The sequence below is a fragment of the Clinocottus analis genome, unplaced genomic scaffold (assembly GCF_023055335.1).
Source record: "Clinocottus analis isolate CAN_PGR_092001 unplaced genomic scaffold, fCliAna1.0.p SCAF_34, whole genome shotgun sequence".
Lineage (NCBI taxonomy): Eukaryota > Metazoa > Chordata > Actinopteri > Perciformes > Cottidae > Clinocottus > Clinocottus analis.
In genome coordinates this window covers 1319031-1330737 of record NW_027176087.1, presented here as the reverse complement: position 1 = coordinate 1330737, position 11707 = coordinate 1319031, and the positions used below count along the sequence as shown (strand labels likewise).

General features: G+C 43.6%; 1 protein-coding gene across 1 annotated transcript; it reads right to left on the bottom strand.

Moving 5' to 3' along the window:
• Positions 1 to 321: 321 nt before the first annotated feature.
• Positions 322 to 10937, bottom strand: LOC137799047 (mitochondrial adenyl nucleotide antiporter SLC25A23-like). The gene is made up of 10 exons (XM_068596132.1): positions 10229 to 10937; positions 4629 to 4752; positions 4364 to 4451; positions 3418 to 3529; positions 3087 to 3245; positions 2427 to 2579; positions 1954 to 2067; positions 1540 to 1707; positions 927 to 1077; positions 322 to 836 (listed from the first exon to the last, which is right to left on the bottom strand). The coding sequence occupies exons 1-10, from the start codon at positions 10439 to 10441 to the stop codon at positions 652 to 654; spliced, it is 1467 nt and encodes a 488-aa protein (XP_068452233.1). The 5' UTR covers positions 10442 to 10937; the 3' UTR covers positions 322 to 651.
• Positions 10938 to 11707: the final 770 nt, after the last annotated feature.

Here is an 11707-nt window from a genome sequence, read left to right as displayed (position 1 = left end):
TCGTACCAAGAACTTCAAATTAAGGAATACCATTGATATTTTCAAATGTTCTTCAGAAGCAGAAGCCCCAGAAAACATATTTTGTTTCTCATCTCCTTCTCTAAATGGTGGATTCTTACATTGACACAATATTTTGTGCCAAAGTTCAAACTGTTTTGTTGACTTGTGCTCTTCTCACTGGTCACTCATTTTGAAACGAGTACGTCTGAGCACCGTTTAGGATGTAGCAACATTTCAATCAAGAGGTAATGAGTTTTTATGGGTTTACTCACATATCTTTCACCTGTGTTTAAAACTATCCAGTCACATATCTGAACAAGAAAATTACTTATGTATTTTAATCTTGATGTAAATGTTCTGGATTGAAGATTTTTCAACACGTAGGTCTCAGAAGGTGTCATTCTCTTCTCGAAATTTCACACATGAATATGACCTTCCTGCAAACTGCAAGCTTGTACATGAGCTAAGTCAACAGGAAGTGCAGCATACAGTAGTGCCATCTTAATGGCTTTCTTCCCCTCTCTCCTCGTCCTAGGCTTTTCTATTCCGCTGAGGACTGAGGAGCGGCATTATGACCTCTTCTCTTCTTCTTTCAAGCACAATGATGCCTTTGCCTTGTCTCTCCTCATTGTCTTAATGCATCTTCCTCGCTCAGTAGTAACTCACGCCAAGAGCTTTCTTCATGTGCTCGTACACCACGTAGGAGATGCTGACAGCTGGAATCACTTTGAGAAAGTTGGGGGTGATGCCGCGATACAGGCCCGGTACCCCTTCATTGGATATAATGTATTTGAACTGGCCCACCATGGTCAGCTTGGGATTACCCTCAGTGATGGCTGAAAGAAGAGGAAAGATGGAGCTCATTGCTGGATCATTGTTTATGCTCAGCATGTTCAGAATATGTCTGAATCGACAGTATGTCTCACCTTGTGCCTGCATACGTGTCCTAATAAGAGAAAGGGGATAGGAGGCCAGCTGGCCGCAGGTGCTGGAGACGGTACCACAGCCCAGCAGCACCAACACCCCTGGATCTGGTGAACCGACACAGTACTTCTGGAGCCAGGCGTTCTTCAGAGTCTTAAAGCATGACCAGTGAGAGGAAAGAAAGGAACAGACAGAGGAAGAGAGAGAGAGTCAATTAGGTTTACTATAAGCAATTGTCTTTTAAATTAAACTTTATAATTATTAGCCGTTTTTTAAAGATTTACGTCTTCAGTGGGAACCAATTGACTGACTTGGGACTGAGAGCCGGAGAACATTAGCCGGGCAACCAAAAGTATTGCGACACAGACTAATGGATGTTTGGTTTTGTTCTGTCATGGGATTTAGTGACAACAACAAATACAGAATAATGAGTTATTACTTGGGAGCTTGACATTTTTCCCCAAACCATCAAATTACCTATCAATTCAAAGACCTTCTATTACTTCTAATAACATTAGACCTTCTCTTATTTTGTGTAGTTTCCACCACCATTCAATAGTTGTGGAAGTGTGGATACATTACCTGTAAAATAGAAATAGGCAAATGTACACACACCTCGTACACAGCCAAGTCAATGCCAGCATAGGGGATGATGCCTAGGGTATTCGGTACGTAGCCCCTGTAGAAAGCCCGAAAGCCCTCCTTCTTCAGGATCTGTCTGGCACAATCAGCCATACCTGAGTATTGTCCCGTCTTCCTTAAAGTAAGACGAGTTTTCAGCACCTAACCAGCACAGCAGGACAGGGGGAGGTTGAAGATAGGAACAGATAGGAACAAGAGATTATTCTTGATTTGGACATTGGACAAGGAGGTACAACTAGTTTTTGTTCCATTTGATAAATTATTCTCACCATTGTTAAATAAAAGTCTTTGTTTAGTTAAAATAGTACATGATCACCCATCTTTTGCCATGGACCAGACCAGAACAATTTTTGTAATAAAAATGTCATTGGTGATTTTCAAACTAACCTCCATGGGGTAGATGATCGTCTGGGCGGTAGCTCCGGCCAGAGAGCCAGCAACAAACCTCTCTTGTACCCTTAATCCTCCCCCCTCTTTACTTCCTCGGATCAGCCACTTGATCTAAAGTAAGAAGGAAGAGGAGGAGGAGGAGGAGGAGGAGGAGGAGGAGGAGGAGGAGGAGGAGAAGCCATGGATGGAGATGTTTGGAGAGAGCAGATGAGTGATTGTGATCCAATGGAGGATAAAAGGAAGTGTAAAAGTATACACAGAATTAGACTTCCCTGACATACATGCAAATAATGTATATAGGATTCATCCACTTTATCTGAGACAGAGAACTATTGGCCGTAATAACAATTATTTATATCTGACATGACCAGACTTACAAGGACACTTCACTGCAGCAAAACTCTCTGCTAGCTATCTAAACACAAGCAGATAGAGTTCCACCTTGCTTTGGATCATTGGAGTGCACTGACCTGTTCATAGGCCATAAACTTAATGGCAGATTCCGGGGCAATCTTGAGGACATTGATGCCATTTCCCCTCCAGAGTGAGGCGATGCCTCCCTCCTGGACCATCCCTCTGAGTCCCGACGACAGATTAATGGCTCGAGATTTAGAGCCGTGTACCTGGACACACAAACGCAACAGATTTTGTGTTTTTTTATTACAATAGTAATAGTTCATTGGCTCTTTGTAGAAAATTACCATAATAAATCAGTAGGAGGTGTTAGTGGTGCCCATCATTCCTAAATAGATGCTGACATTTCAAGCTGTCAACACAGGCACCGCTGACTTTGCTGTGTGTTTTACTGGTAATGCTCCAACCACCCACCTGCACTACCCACCATGTGCTTTGTTTCGTTTTTGTAAGTGAGTTTAAGTGAATGTCAGAGCAGCATTTGGGCGATAGAATGAGCTGCAGGCTCTGAAAGAAAACCACAGCATTGCATTCACCAACAGTTGATATCTTGTTAGCTGTATCTCTATGTAAAAACATGATTGCATCTGTTATTATTTCATGTATTTCTTCAGGCACTATTATATACAATGTATATAGTTTACATTGCAATGCCTAGAAGGTTCCTTAATCACTGCACTTAGTGTCTCATTCAGAGTGGGAGTGTACTGACCCACCTGCAGGAAGACTTTGATCCGGTCCAGAGGAGCAGTTCCTGTCCGCGACACAGCTCCTGCCATCGCTCCAGCAACCAGCTGCCTCCACACCAGCCCTGACCTCCGCTCCCGCTCTGAGAACTCATCTGGTATCGTCAGATGTTCCCCAATGTCAAACATCTATAACGACATTAGAAATGAAAGAGACAATCTGTATTGTTTTTTTAGCCTAAAAAATTAACAAGTTCCTTTAAAGAAGGATATCTCTTCATCTTTTGACTGCCTCATACACAACACATCATTAAAGACCACACATACTGTTATTATTATCAACTGGAAACTGATGACTCACATGCGAGTGTTTCCAGTGGTGGACGATCTCCTCCATGTTGTGGAAAGGGTTAAACAGGAAGTGATCACGCCATTCATTCCAGTTAATTGTCATACTGCCGTCCTTGTCCATACTGAGAGAGAGAGAGAGAGAGAGAGAGAGAGAGAGAGAGAGAGAGAGAGAGAGAGACAAAACAGCTCAAAACAGCTGATCAGTTCAAACCCGCATCCACATGTTCAAGCTGCAATGCAAACCTAAGTTGTGCTCCTAGTCAGGCTTACAAATGTATGTGTTTTTAACTTGCTTACGTTTATTATATGAGGTCACCAGAGCTCATGAACCAGTGGGGCAGATAAAGGTCGAACTTCTCCGGCCCAAAAGTTGCAACACAACTAACTGGGTCAGACAGATGTCAATCAAACTAATCAGGCAAATAGATGAAAACACCAGTGTTTGTGGCTCACAATACCACACATATGTGGTCACATCTTACTCCTCTTGTGTGTTTAGTTGGCATTAACTTTACTCCCGCATTGTTGCAGGTCCCACAGGTCCCCCTGCTCTTAGTGTAAAAATAATAGTAATAGTTCCAAGGTCAAACTTTATTTGAATATATTTGTGATGTGGGTAATGGAAGCATTGTTATTACATCAAATATTTCATTTGCCAAGAAGTCATTCCCAGTTTAAGAACCGTACAGGTAGTTATCCTACAGAAAGACATTACTCCTGTTTGGGATCAATTCGAGCCCAGTTGGTTCTAACTCCCTGTCACATTTCTTCTGAAGTCAGAGTCATTTCGGATCTAGGAGGTAAGGGGTGGAGCTGACATCAATCACAGATCTACTGCAGATGTGTTGAACCAGGTTTCACAGCGGTGGTCTCTGAGATCACTGCTTTCTGAGCTGTTTAAGAGGTGGAAACCTTTCCTTGTCCTTTGCTGTGCTCTCTCTCTCACACACTCATACCTCTGCAGTATCCTGGAGGCCTGCTCCGTGGTGACCTCCACACCAAGCCTGTGCAGTGAGTGTTGGATCTCCCCGACATCGATGCGACCTAAAAACAGCACAGAAAGAGTTAACTCCTCTGTTTGATCCGTCGGTTACATCAAATAATAAATACACAGATTAATAAATAGATGAGATGAATACATGTATTGTGTGTGTATCATTGGAGAACAGGTAGTGGATAGTGATCTTAAGTGTGTGTGTGTGTGTGTTGTGGGTGTCACACCGTCATTGTTGCGGTCAAGGCTGTGGAACATGTGCCACAGTCTCTTCTCGTGAGCCCACATGTACTGAGAGAACTCCTGGAAGTCCAGCAAACCATCGTGGTTGATGTCGCTCTCGAGGACTATCTGCGGGGCAGAGGGAGACCCTGTCATTCAGCTGGGAGCACAGGGGGGACAGACAGGGTGGAGCAGGTGGAGGTAGAGGCGGGCAGGGATGTGTCGGTGATGTAGACAGAACAGAGGCGACGGGGGTTAGGAAGTGCAGCGAGTGCAACGGAGACACAAGAGAGCAGAAGAGGACAGAACGTAACGGTGCTCCTGGTGAAAGCCAAGAAGTGAAGCACCTCTTACCTGCAGACATTACGCCTCCTCTCTTGATCAGGACAGAGAGAGAGAGAGAGAGAGAGAGAGAGAGAGAGAGAGAGAGAGAGAGAGAGAGAGAATACAAGGCTATTTCTTCTCAGAAGGTCGTAAAAACACACTCACATACAGGTTTTTCTTCTATGCTTTAACCAAACTACAGTTACTTATTATTCTCCCCCCGCGCCTCACCTGTAATACCAATAAATCACATTAAACTGAATTGAATTGTTACTGTTCAAGGCCAACCCGGCCCTGCCTTGGTGAGTCGACGCCATCAGCAGTAACGCTGTGTGAGCCCAGTGCAGATTGGCTGTGATTAGCAGTGAGACACACACAGCGTCCAGCAACATGATGGGTATTCAATGAAATACATGATGGCTATGGTGTCACTTTAAGGCAGTGGTTGTCAAACTTTGGGGCAAGACCCTCTCGTGGGGTACGGAGGTGGTACAGGTGGGGCGCGGGGGGAGAATAATTCCCCCACTCGGGCGAGATGCAGATGTAAGAATCCTTTATTAATCCCACAGTGGGGAAATTATTCTCTGCGTGTCATCATCCTTAGTAATGAAGGAGTTTTGTGCTGCTGTGAAGCTCTGGGGCTTCCGTGTCTTGCTCAAGGACACTTCAACATGAAATTACGGGGAGAAAACAGGGATCCAACCTCTTTTTGGCCAAATATGAGGGTTTTTTTTGCACATATATAACTTTATTTGCATTGTTTTAACAAAGTGATTGCACATGTTATTAGTTTTTGTCAGATGGAGCAATCTGGTTTACTTGAAAGGATTTTAATTTTCTTCAATCTATTAATAAAAAAAGAACCGATGGAGGAGTCTCAAAAAGTTGCACCATTTTGTTCCAGTGTTGTTGTGGCGGTGGAGCCCGAACATTTTGCTTCCTCCAAAGTGAGGCGTGACAGAAAAAGCTTGAGAACCACTGCTTTGAGGGTACTGGTACAACTACTGGCATTGTGACTATTCCAGTACCAACTGCAGCACTCCTGGTTCAGTTCTGGCTAGAGCAGGACATTCTGTCTTATTCTTCATTTCCTGTCTGCGTGCTCCTTCTGAAACCATAAGGTAGCAGGTTCGATCCCTTGTCTCACTGGTGTCCTTGAGCAAGACAGTTGGATGCTGTTAAATGCAGACAACCATATCACTAAGAGGTTTAATTAATGAAGGAATACTTTCTTCTTCTTCTCTACTCTCTCATATAGGTGCCATACCGGTGCTTTGATGGTTACAGTGCATTCTATATAACCACAAGGTTTGTGCGCCATTCACTGTTACCGCCCTGTGACCCCCACCCTCCACCATTTCTCTACTGTCCTCTGTCAAATCAAGGAGAAAATGCAAGAGACATCTGCTTAAACATGGCTCTGTATTAAAGGAGGTGTGTTTCCAGCCACATTTGTTTGTCTATGTGTTACTAGGATACCTAGAAACTTGAAATCTGGTGGAAGGGAGCGCAAAGAATGATGAATATGGTTTTGGCACAGATGTATAAAAAGTCCTGCAGTTGGCGCTCAGTTTTCCCGCAGGTACTTTGTCTCGGTTGCTGGGAACACTTGATGGCCATTGAGCACCGTTGAATACAAGAGCCTTCATCGGTCAAAGCTTCTCCCAGCTAATGACCCTTTACGTCATTGTGTATGCTCTTTGTACTTCTAAACTAGAGAGAACGAGTTGGATTTGTAGACCTTGGAATGAAGACTCTTCTGTGAAGTGAATTAAGTTTGGCTGGCCCTCATTGTTTCAGGGCGTTCATGTCAAATACCCCCCGAACATTCATCTACACAGTTGTGTTCAGCCAGCCCCGCAAGTATTTCTTTAAGGACCGGCATGCTATCTGTGAAGAGAAGCAAATGAAACCCACTTGCATTGCATATTCAAAGTGGTGGTTAACCAGAAAATGCTCATACAGTTTGGGTCATTTTGGAAGCCATTCATTATCTTTTACCGCTTATCCTATTCAGGGTCGTGGGACGCTGGAGCCGATCCCAGCTGACATTGGGTGAAGGCAAGGTTCAACTTGCACAGGTCGGTAGACTATCGCAGGTCTGGGTAGAGACAATCACACTCACATGCACACCTACAGGCAATTTAGATTAATCAGTCAACCTCAGCTGTAGGTCACTCATAGTGGAAAGCAAAATACAATAGTGTGTCTATGGTATGTGCATACACTTAAAGGTCCCGGTTTGGAAGTTATACAAAATATGGTCACCCTAGACTCTCTACTACGACCTTCTACTAGCCCGGCTGTGAGAAATATCACTATAGCGCTTGTTTCAACTCAATACTCGCTCTCCCTGCCTGAGCTGAAGGTTACACAAATCATTCATTCACTCAGCCAAAGGTCCATGACACAGCCATTATCCAAATGAGTATAAATTTCAATCTGAGCCAATTTAGTGGTGTATTACTGGTAGAGTTGTTTTCTGTCTCAGTTGGTTGAATTTGTTTAATGCTGCAGTATTTGTTGGGCGGTAACTCTTGCGTGAGGGTCGACCCTACAAGCTACTCTGTTAATTTGTTGACGCACTTCGTTGTGAGGTCTACAGGTGGGTTCTCTTCTTGACGGGTGGATGGAATGGGTGGTCCATGAGTGTGTACTAGAAATAGTTATGCATCAATCTTCATAACCATTAAAATGAATTATTTCTTTGGACTGGAGGACAGAAACAAGTAGATCACAGAGATGCAGCAGAGGCACTGTTGAACTATTCACCCACAAAGGGTTAAATTCCACTGCAAACTGGGACAGGTTGTCTTTGTATGGTGTCAGAACCAGCACACACCAATTAGTGATTGACCTGATAGAGAAATGACAAGAGATTTATGGCATCACTATTCATGCAGCAGAAGAGTGGTTTACACCACAGTTACCTCTGTAGTCTCTAAGGGTGATCTCAACATGTCTGATGTCATATTCACTGATCATATGAAATACAATAAGTCCAAATGACGAGGTTAAACTTTTGTCTAAGACGGTAACACAAATAAATTGTTATTTCGGTGTAAGATTCTAGTCAATGTTTTGCAAGGTGAAAACGTATGAGAGAGGAAGTCTACATTATGACTGAGTTGTCGATCACATTTTCAATTGCTTTAACCTTTTATCCTTTTTCTATCTTACTTTCTTAAAACCTTTTTTTTTTTAAAACAGGGAGGGGGGGACTGAGCGATTGTTATATAAAACTGTAAATTGTATGAATTGTATGAATTTTTCAGATAAAAGCCAAAATCTGCTGTATTTGGATGAATTGAACACCATAAGTAACATCCAGGAGAAATACATGGTTTGGTACATGAGAACATTCAAATAGCATTCAAATAGCCCAAATGAGACCTCGCTTGAATTTTGGGAACTAAAACCCTCTCTAACTTTGTTCTGCTTCATTTGATCCTTGTCAACCTTTGCTTGTTCACATATTGTGCTATGATTTGGGAGATGTTTACACCTTGCAGCTGCATCATTCCAAAGAAACAATCATTCTGAAAGGACTTTTTTTCTTGGCGGACTTGAAACCTTTTAATTTTTTTTGGTGTGTGTGTTATCTTCATTTACTCTTAACCAGTAACATATAGACTGCTATTTACACATCTGAACAAAATATTACATGTCTTTTATCATAACAGCAAAATTATTCAAATGATGGTTTCAGAGATACACCCTTTTTAGTTTGAGGTGCAATTTTTTAAAGCAATTTTCGAGCAGAGGCCGAAAAATACATTGTTTTTTAAAAGATGCATACAGCATCCACTGCAGAAAGACACGGTGAGATTATTTTTGAAACTTGGTTTGAAAGTTTGAAGCAGGATCAGAACGACTGGAATGAAATGATTGTGCTCCAGTTGCATGTTCAGTCCTGGGACGTTGGCGCTGCGGCGGCTGCCTCGGTTGTGATAAAGAAAACAAGAGTGTAACCCCACACACTGCCCTCAGCGCACTCATACTTTATTGAACAGCATGTACACTCAGATGGTGAAGAGAAAGTTCTGGTCTGACAAGAGCTGATTAAGCTCTCCTTGTGATGAAGGAGGAGCTTCTGTGTCCGTTAGCCAAGAAACACAGCAGCATCATGTATGACAAAGAATATTGCTGTCCCAAATATCCCTGATCACTATTCCACGTGGAGACGGATTTCTATTCATCCATAAATATATGGAAGCAGCTCAACATATACGCACAGTTAGTGGACTGAAAGGTCGCTGAAGAAATAACGTATCAACCATTGATTTCATCATTAGCATGCAATACACAAAATATACCTCCTTCTAGATAGACAGATAGATAATTACTTTATTGATTCCCGAAGGGAAATTCAGTCATCAAACTCATCATCATCATCAATATGTGATGTTTACAACACTGTGGGTGAGATTCCCAATGAATCTCCATTCATTGGGACGTTCATGACCTCAGGATGTTCTTATTACATAATAGCTCCACTCATGAGAGCATCCACACAGAGGTCATGTCTGTCTCTGTGATGCTGAATCACTGGTGACTCTGAGAACTGAACCACAGCCCAATGGGATGTGAAATTCATCGTAGGCTCATTTGGTCTTCAGGTGGTTAAACCTGTGAGAACACAGTTGCTTGGCATCTGAAAGTGGATTGCTCTATTTTTAAGAACTGGTTCGCTTTTTGATTGATATGCTCTCTTTTTTAAATGCTGAGTTGTCATTGGACTTTCTGGACAACCAGCAATGCCAATCGCAGAGATCGTTCATGGTTGTATTAATTTTGTTTTCGAATGATCAATGTGACCTTTTGAATTAATGAAACCGCTGTCATTCGTTTAGATGTAAAGTGAATGCTTCAGGCATGAGGCTGACAGTAAGCTACAAACTGTATTGATGGTTAGTGGAGCATCCTGATACTTCACTGACACTAACGGGTCCTATCAGCAATTTTCACACAAGAAGAAACATGTGCCTTCCCTCTTCATCACCCTTCATCATGAGAAAAGAGGTCATATGTGGGTATTTAAGATGCTACAGCATGTAGCTGTCCCCCTTTAGGCCAAGAACATGTCGCTAATTTAGACAACGTGGTTTTTATGAAACATGAATCCGCTCTATTGCTGCCATGAAACAGCTGTGAGTGGGATTGTGTGTGAGTTTGTGTGTGTGTGTGTGTGTGTGTGTGTGTGTGTGTGTGTGTGTGTGTGTGTGTGTGTGTGTGTGTGTGTGTGTGTGTGTGTTTGTGCTCCCATCGGTCGCCGCCTCACCTCCTCCGCCTCTCCCTGGTGTAAACCACGAGCTGCCAGTCCGGTCCTCAGTTCATTGATGTCCACCCTGCCATCGCTGTTCAGGTCCAGCTGCTTGAACAGCTCCGCGTATCTGCTCTCGCGGTCCGGGTCCAGAGACGCTCCGGTGTCCCCGCTGGCGTCGTTTCCTCTGCGGCGGGTCTGGGCGCAGGACCCCTCCTCGTCTTCGCCCATGTGAAAGAGAGAGAGAGCCGGGTTTCTCGTGTGGTCGACTGGTCGTTGCCCGGCCGCGCATAACACTGGCAGGTGTGGAGGGCGCGCGCGCTGTTCCTGTTTCCAGAGCGACGCGCTGACAGCAGAACGGGAGAGGAGCGGCTACATAAACGGGGCTGCGCGTCTCCTTCCCCCGGGAGGCACTGCCGGAGTGCTGGGTGGATGGACGGATGTGGCTTAGACAGGCTCTAGTGAGATTAATCCCCGTATCAGTTACCCGGGTCACTCTGTCACACCGGCTCGCGCAAATCCATAAATTCGTTCAGATGAATTAAAGTTTCCGTCACAGCTCGCGAACGCGCAGCCGGCTTTTACCGCAGTCTCTCAAACCAGCGAAGACACAACTAACTGTGTGCGCGCGAAGCGTCCTAATAAAAGTGTCGTCCATTTGTATGGTCTGGTATTTGTATTTTCTCATCAGTAAGGTATAAACAGTCCTAATGGACCTCAAGGGGAAAAGCGCATTTACCGTCACACATCCACCTTCTCCCTCTGACGGCGCGCGGCTCTGATACGTCACGTCACGCCACGGCATTTCCAGCGCGCGCGCTCACAGCAGTTTACACTGGAGAGGCGCGAGAGAAGCAGGTCAACCCATTTACTACAAGACGCACGCGCTGTTAGAGCATCGCCTTCCATAGCAGTTCATTCATGTGTCCTCTACTGCTGAGGATGTGTTACTGTCAATAATGTAATCATAGAGCATTAAGGTTCCCTTTAATGAGCACGTTTACTGTTCATACTTTGCCAGTCTTTATTTTGTTGCTTTCCACAGATCCTGCCATTTAAATGAACCAGACTTGAACTCAAGTGAACAAACTGAACACGACTGATAGCTTATTGCCTATTAATAGCATTGATTATGAGGATTGTGAGCGGTGACGTGCAGCAAAGGATAATGTGCCCCGTCAGCATTCACGGGATAGAGAGAGATAATTGTCTACCATCAGAGAAATAAATAGGGAAATAAATAGAAGACTACGTTTTTCTCTCAAAATTCAGCTGAATAAATTCAGTCAGAAATATATTTATAAAAAGAATCATAAATGTTGTGTTTTTTCTTTACATGTATATATATATATATACATATATATATATATATATACATATAGTATATTGATAGGGGCAGCTCGGTTTTCTTAAAATATTAGTGGGCCCTTCCCTACCAACCATATGCACACCTAAAGGCTCTTCTAACGGGTTGTTAGGTTGTTACAGGGCGGACCC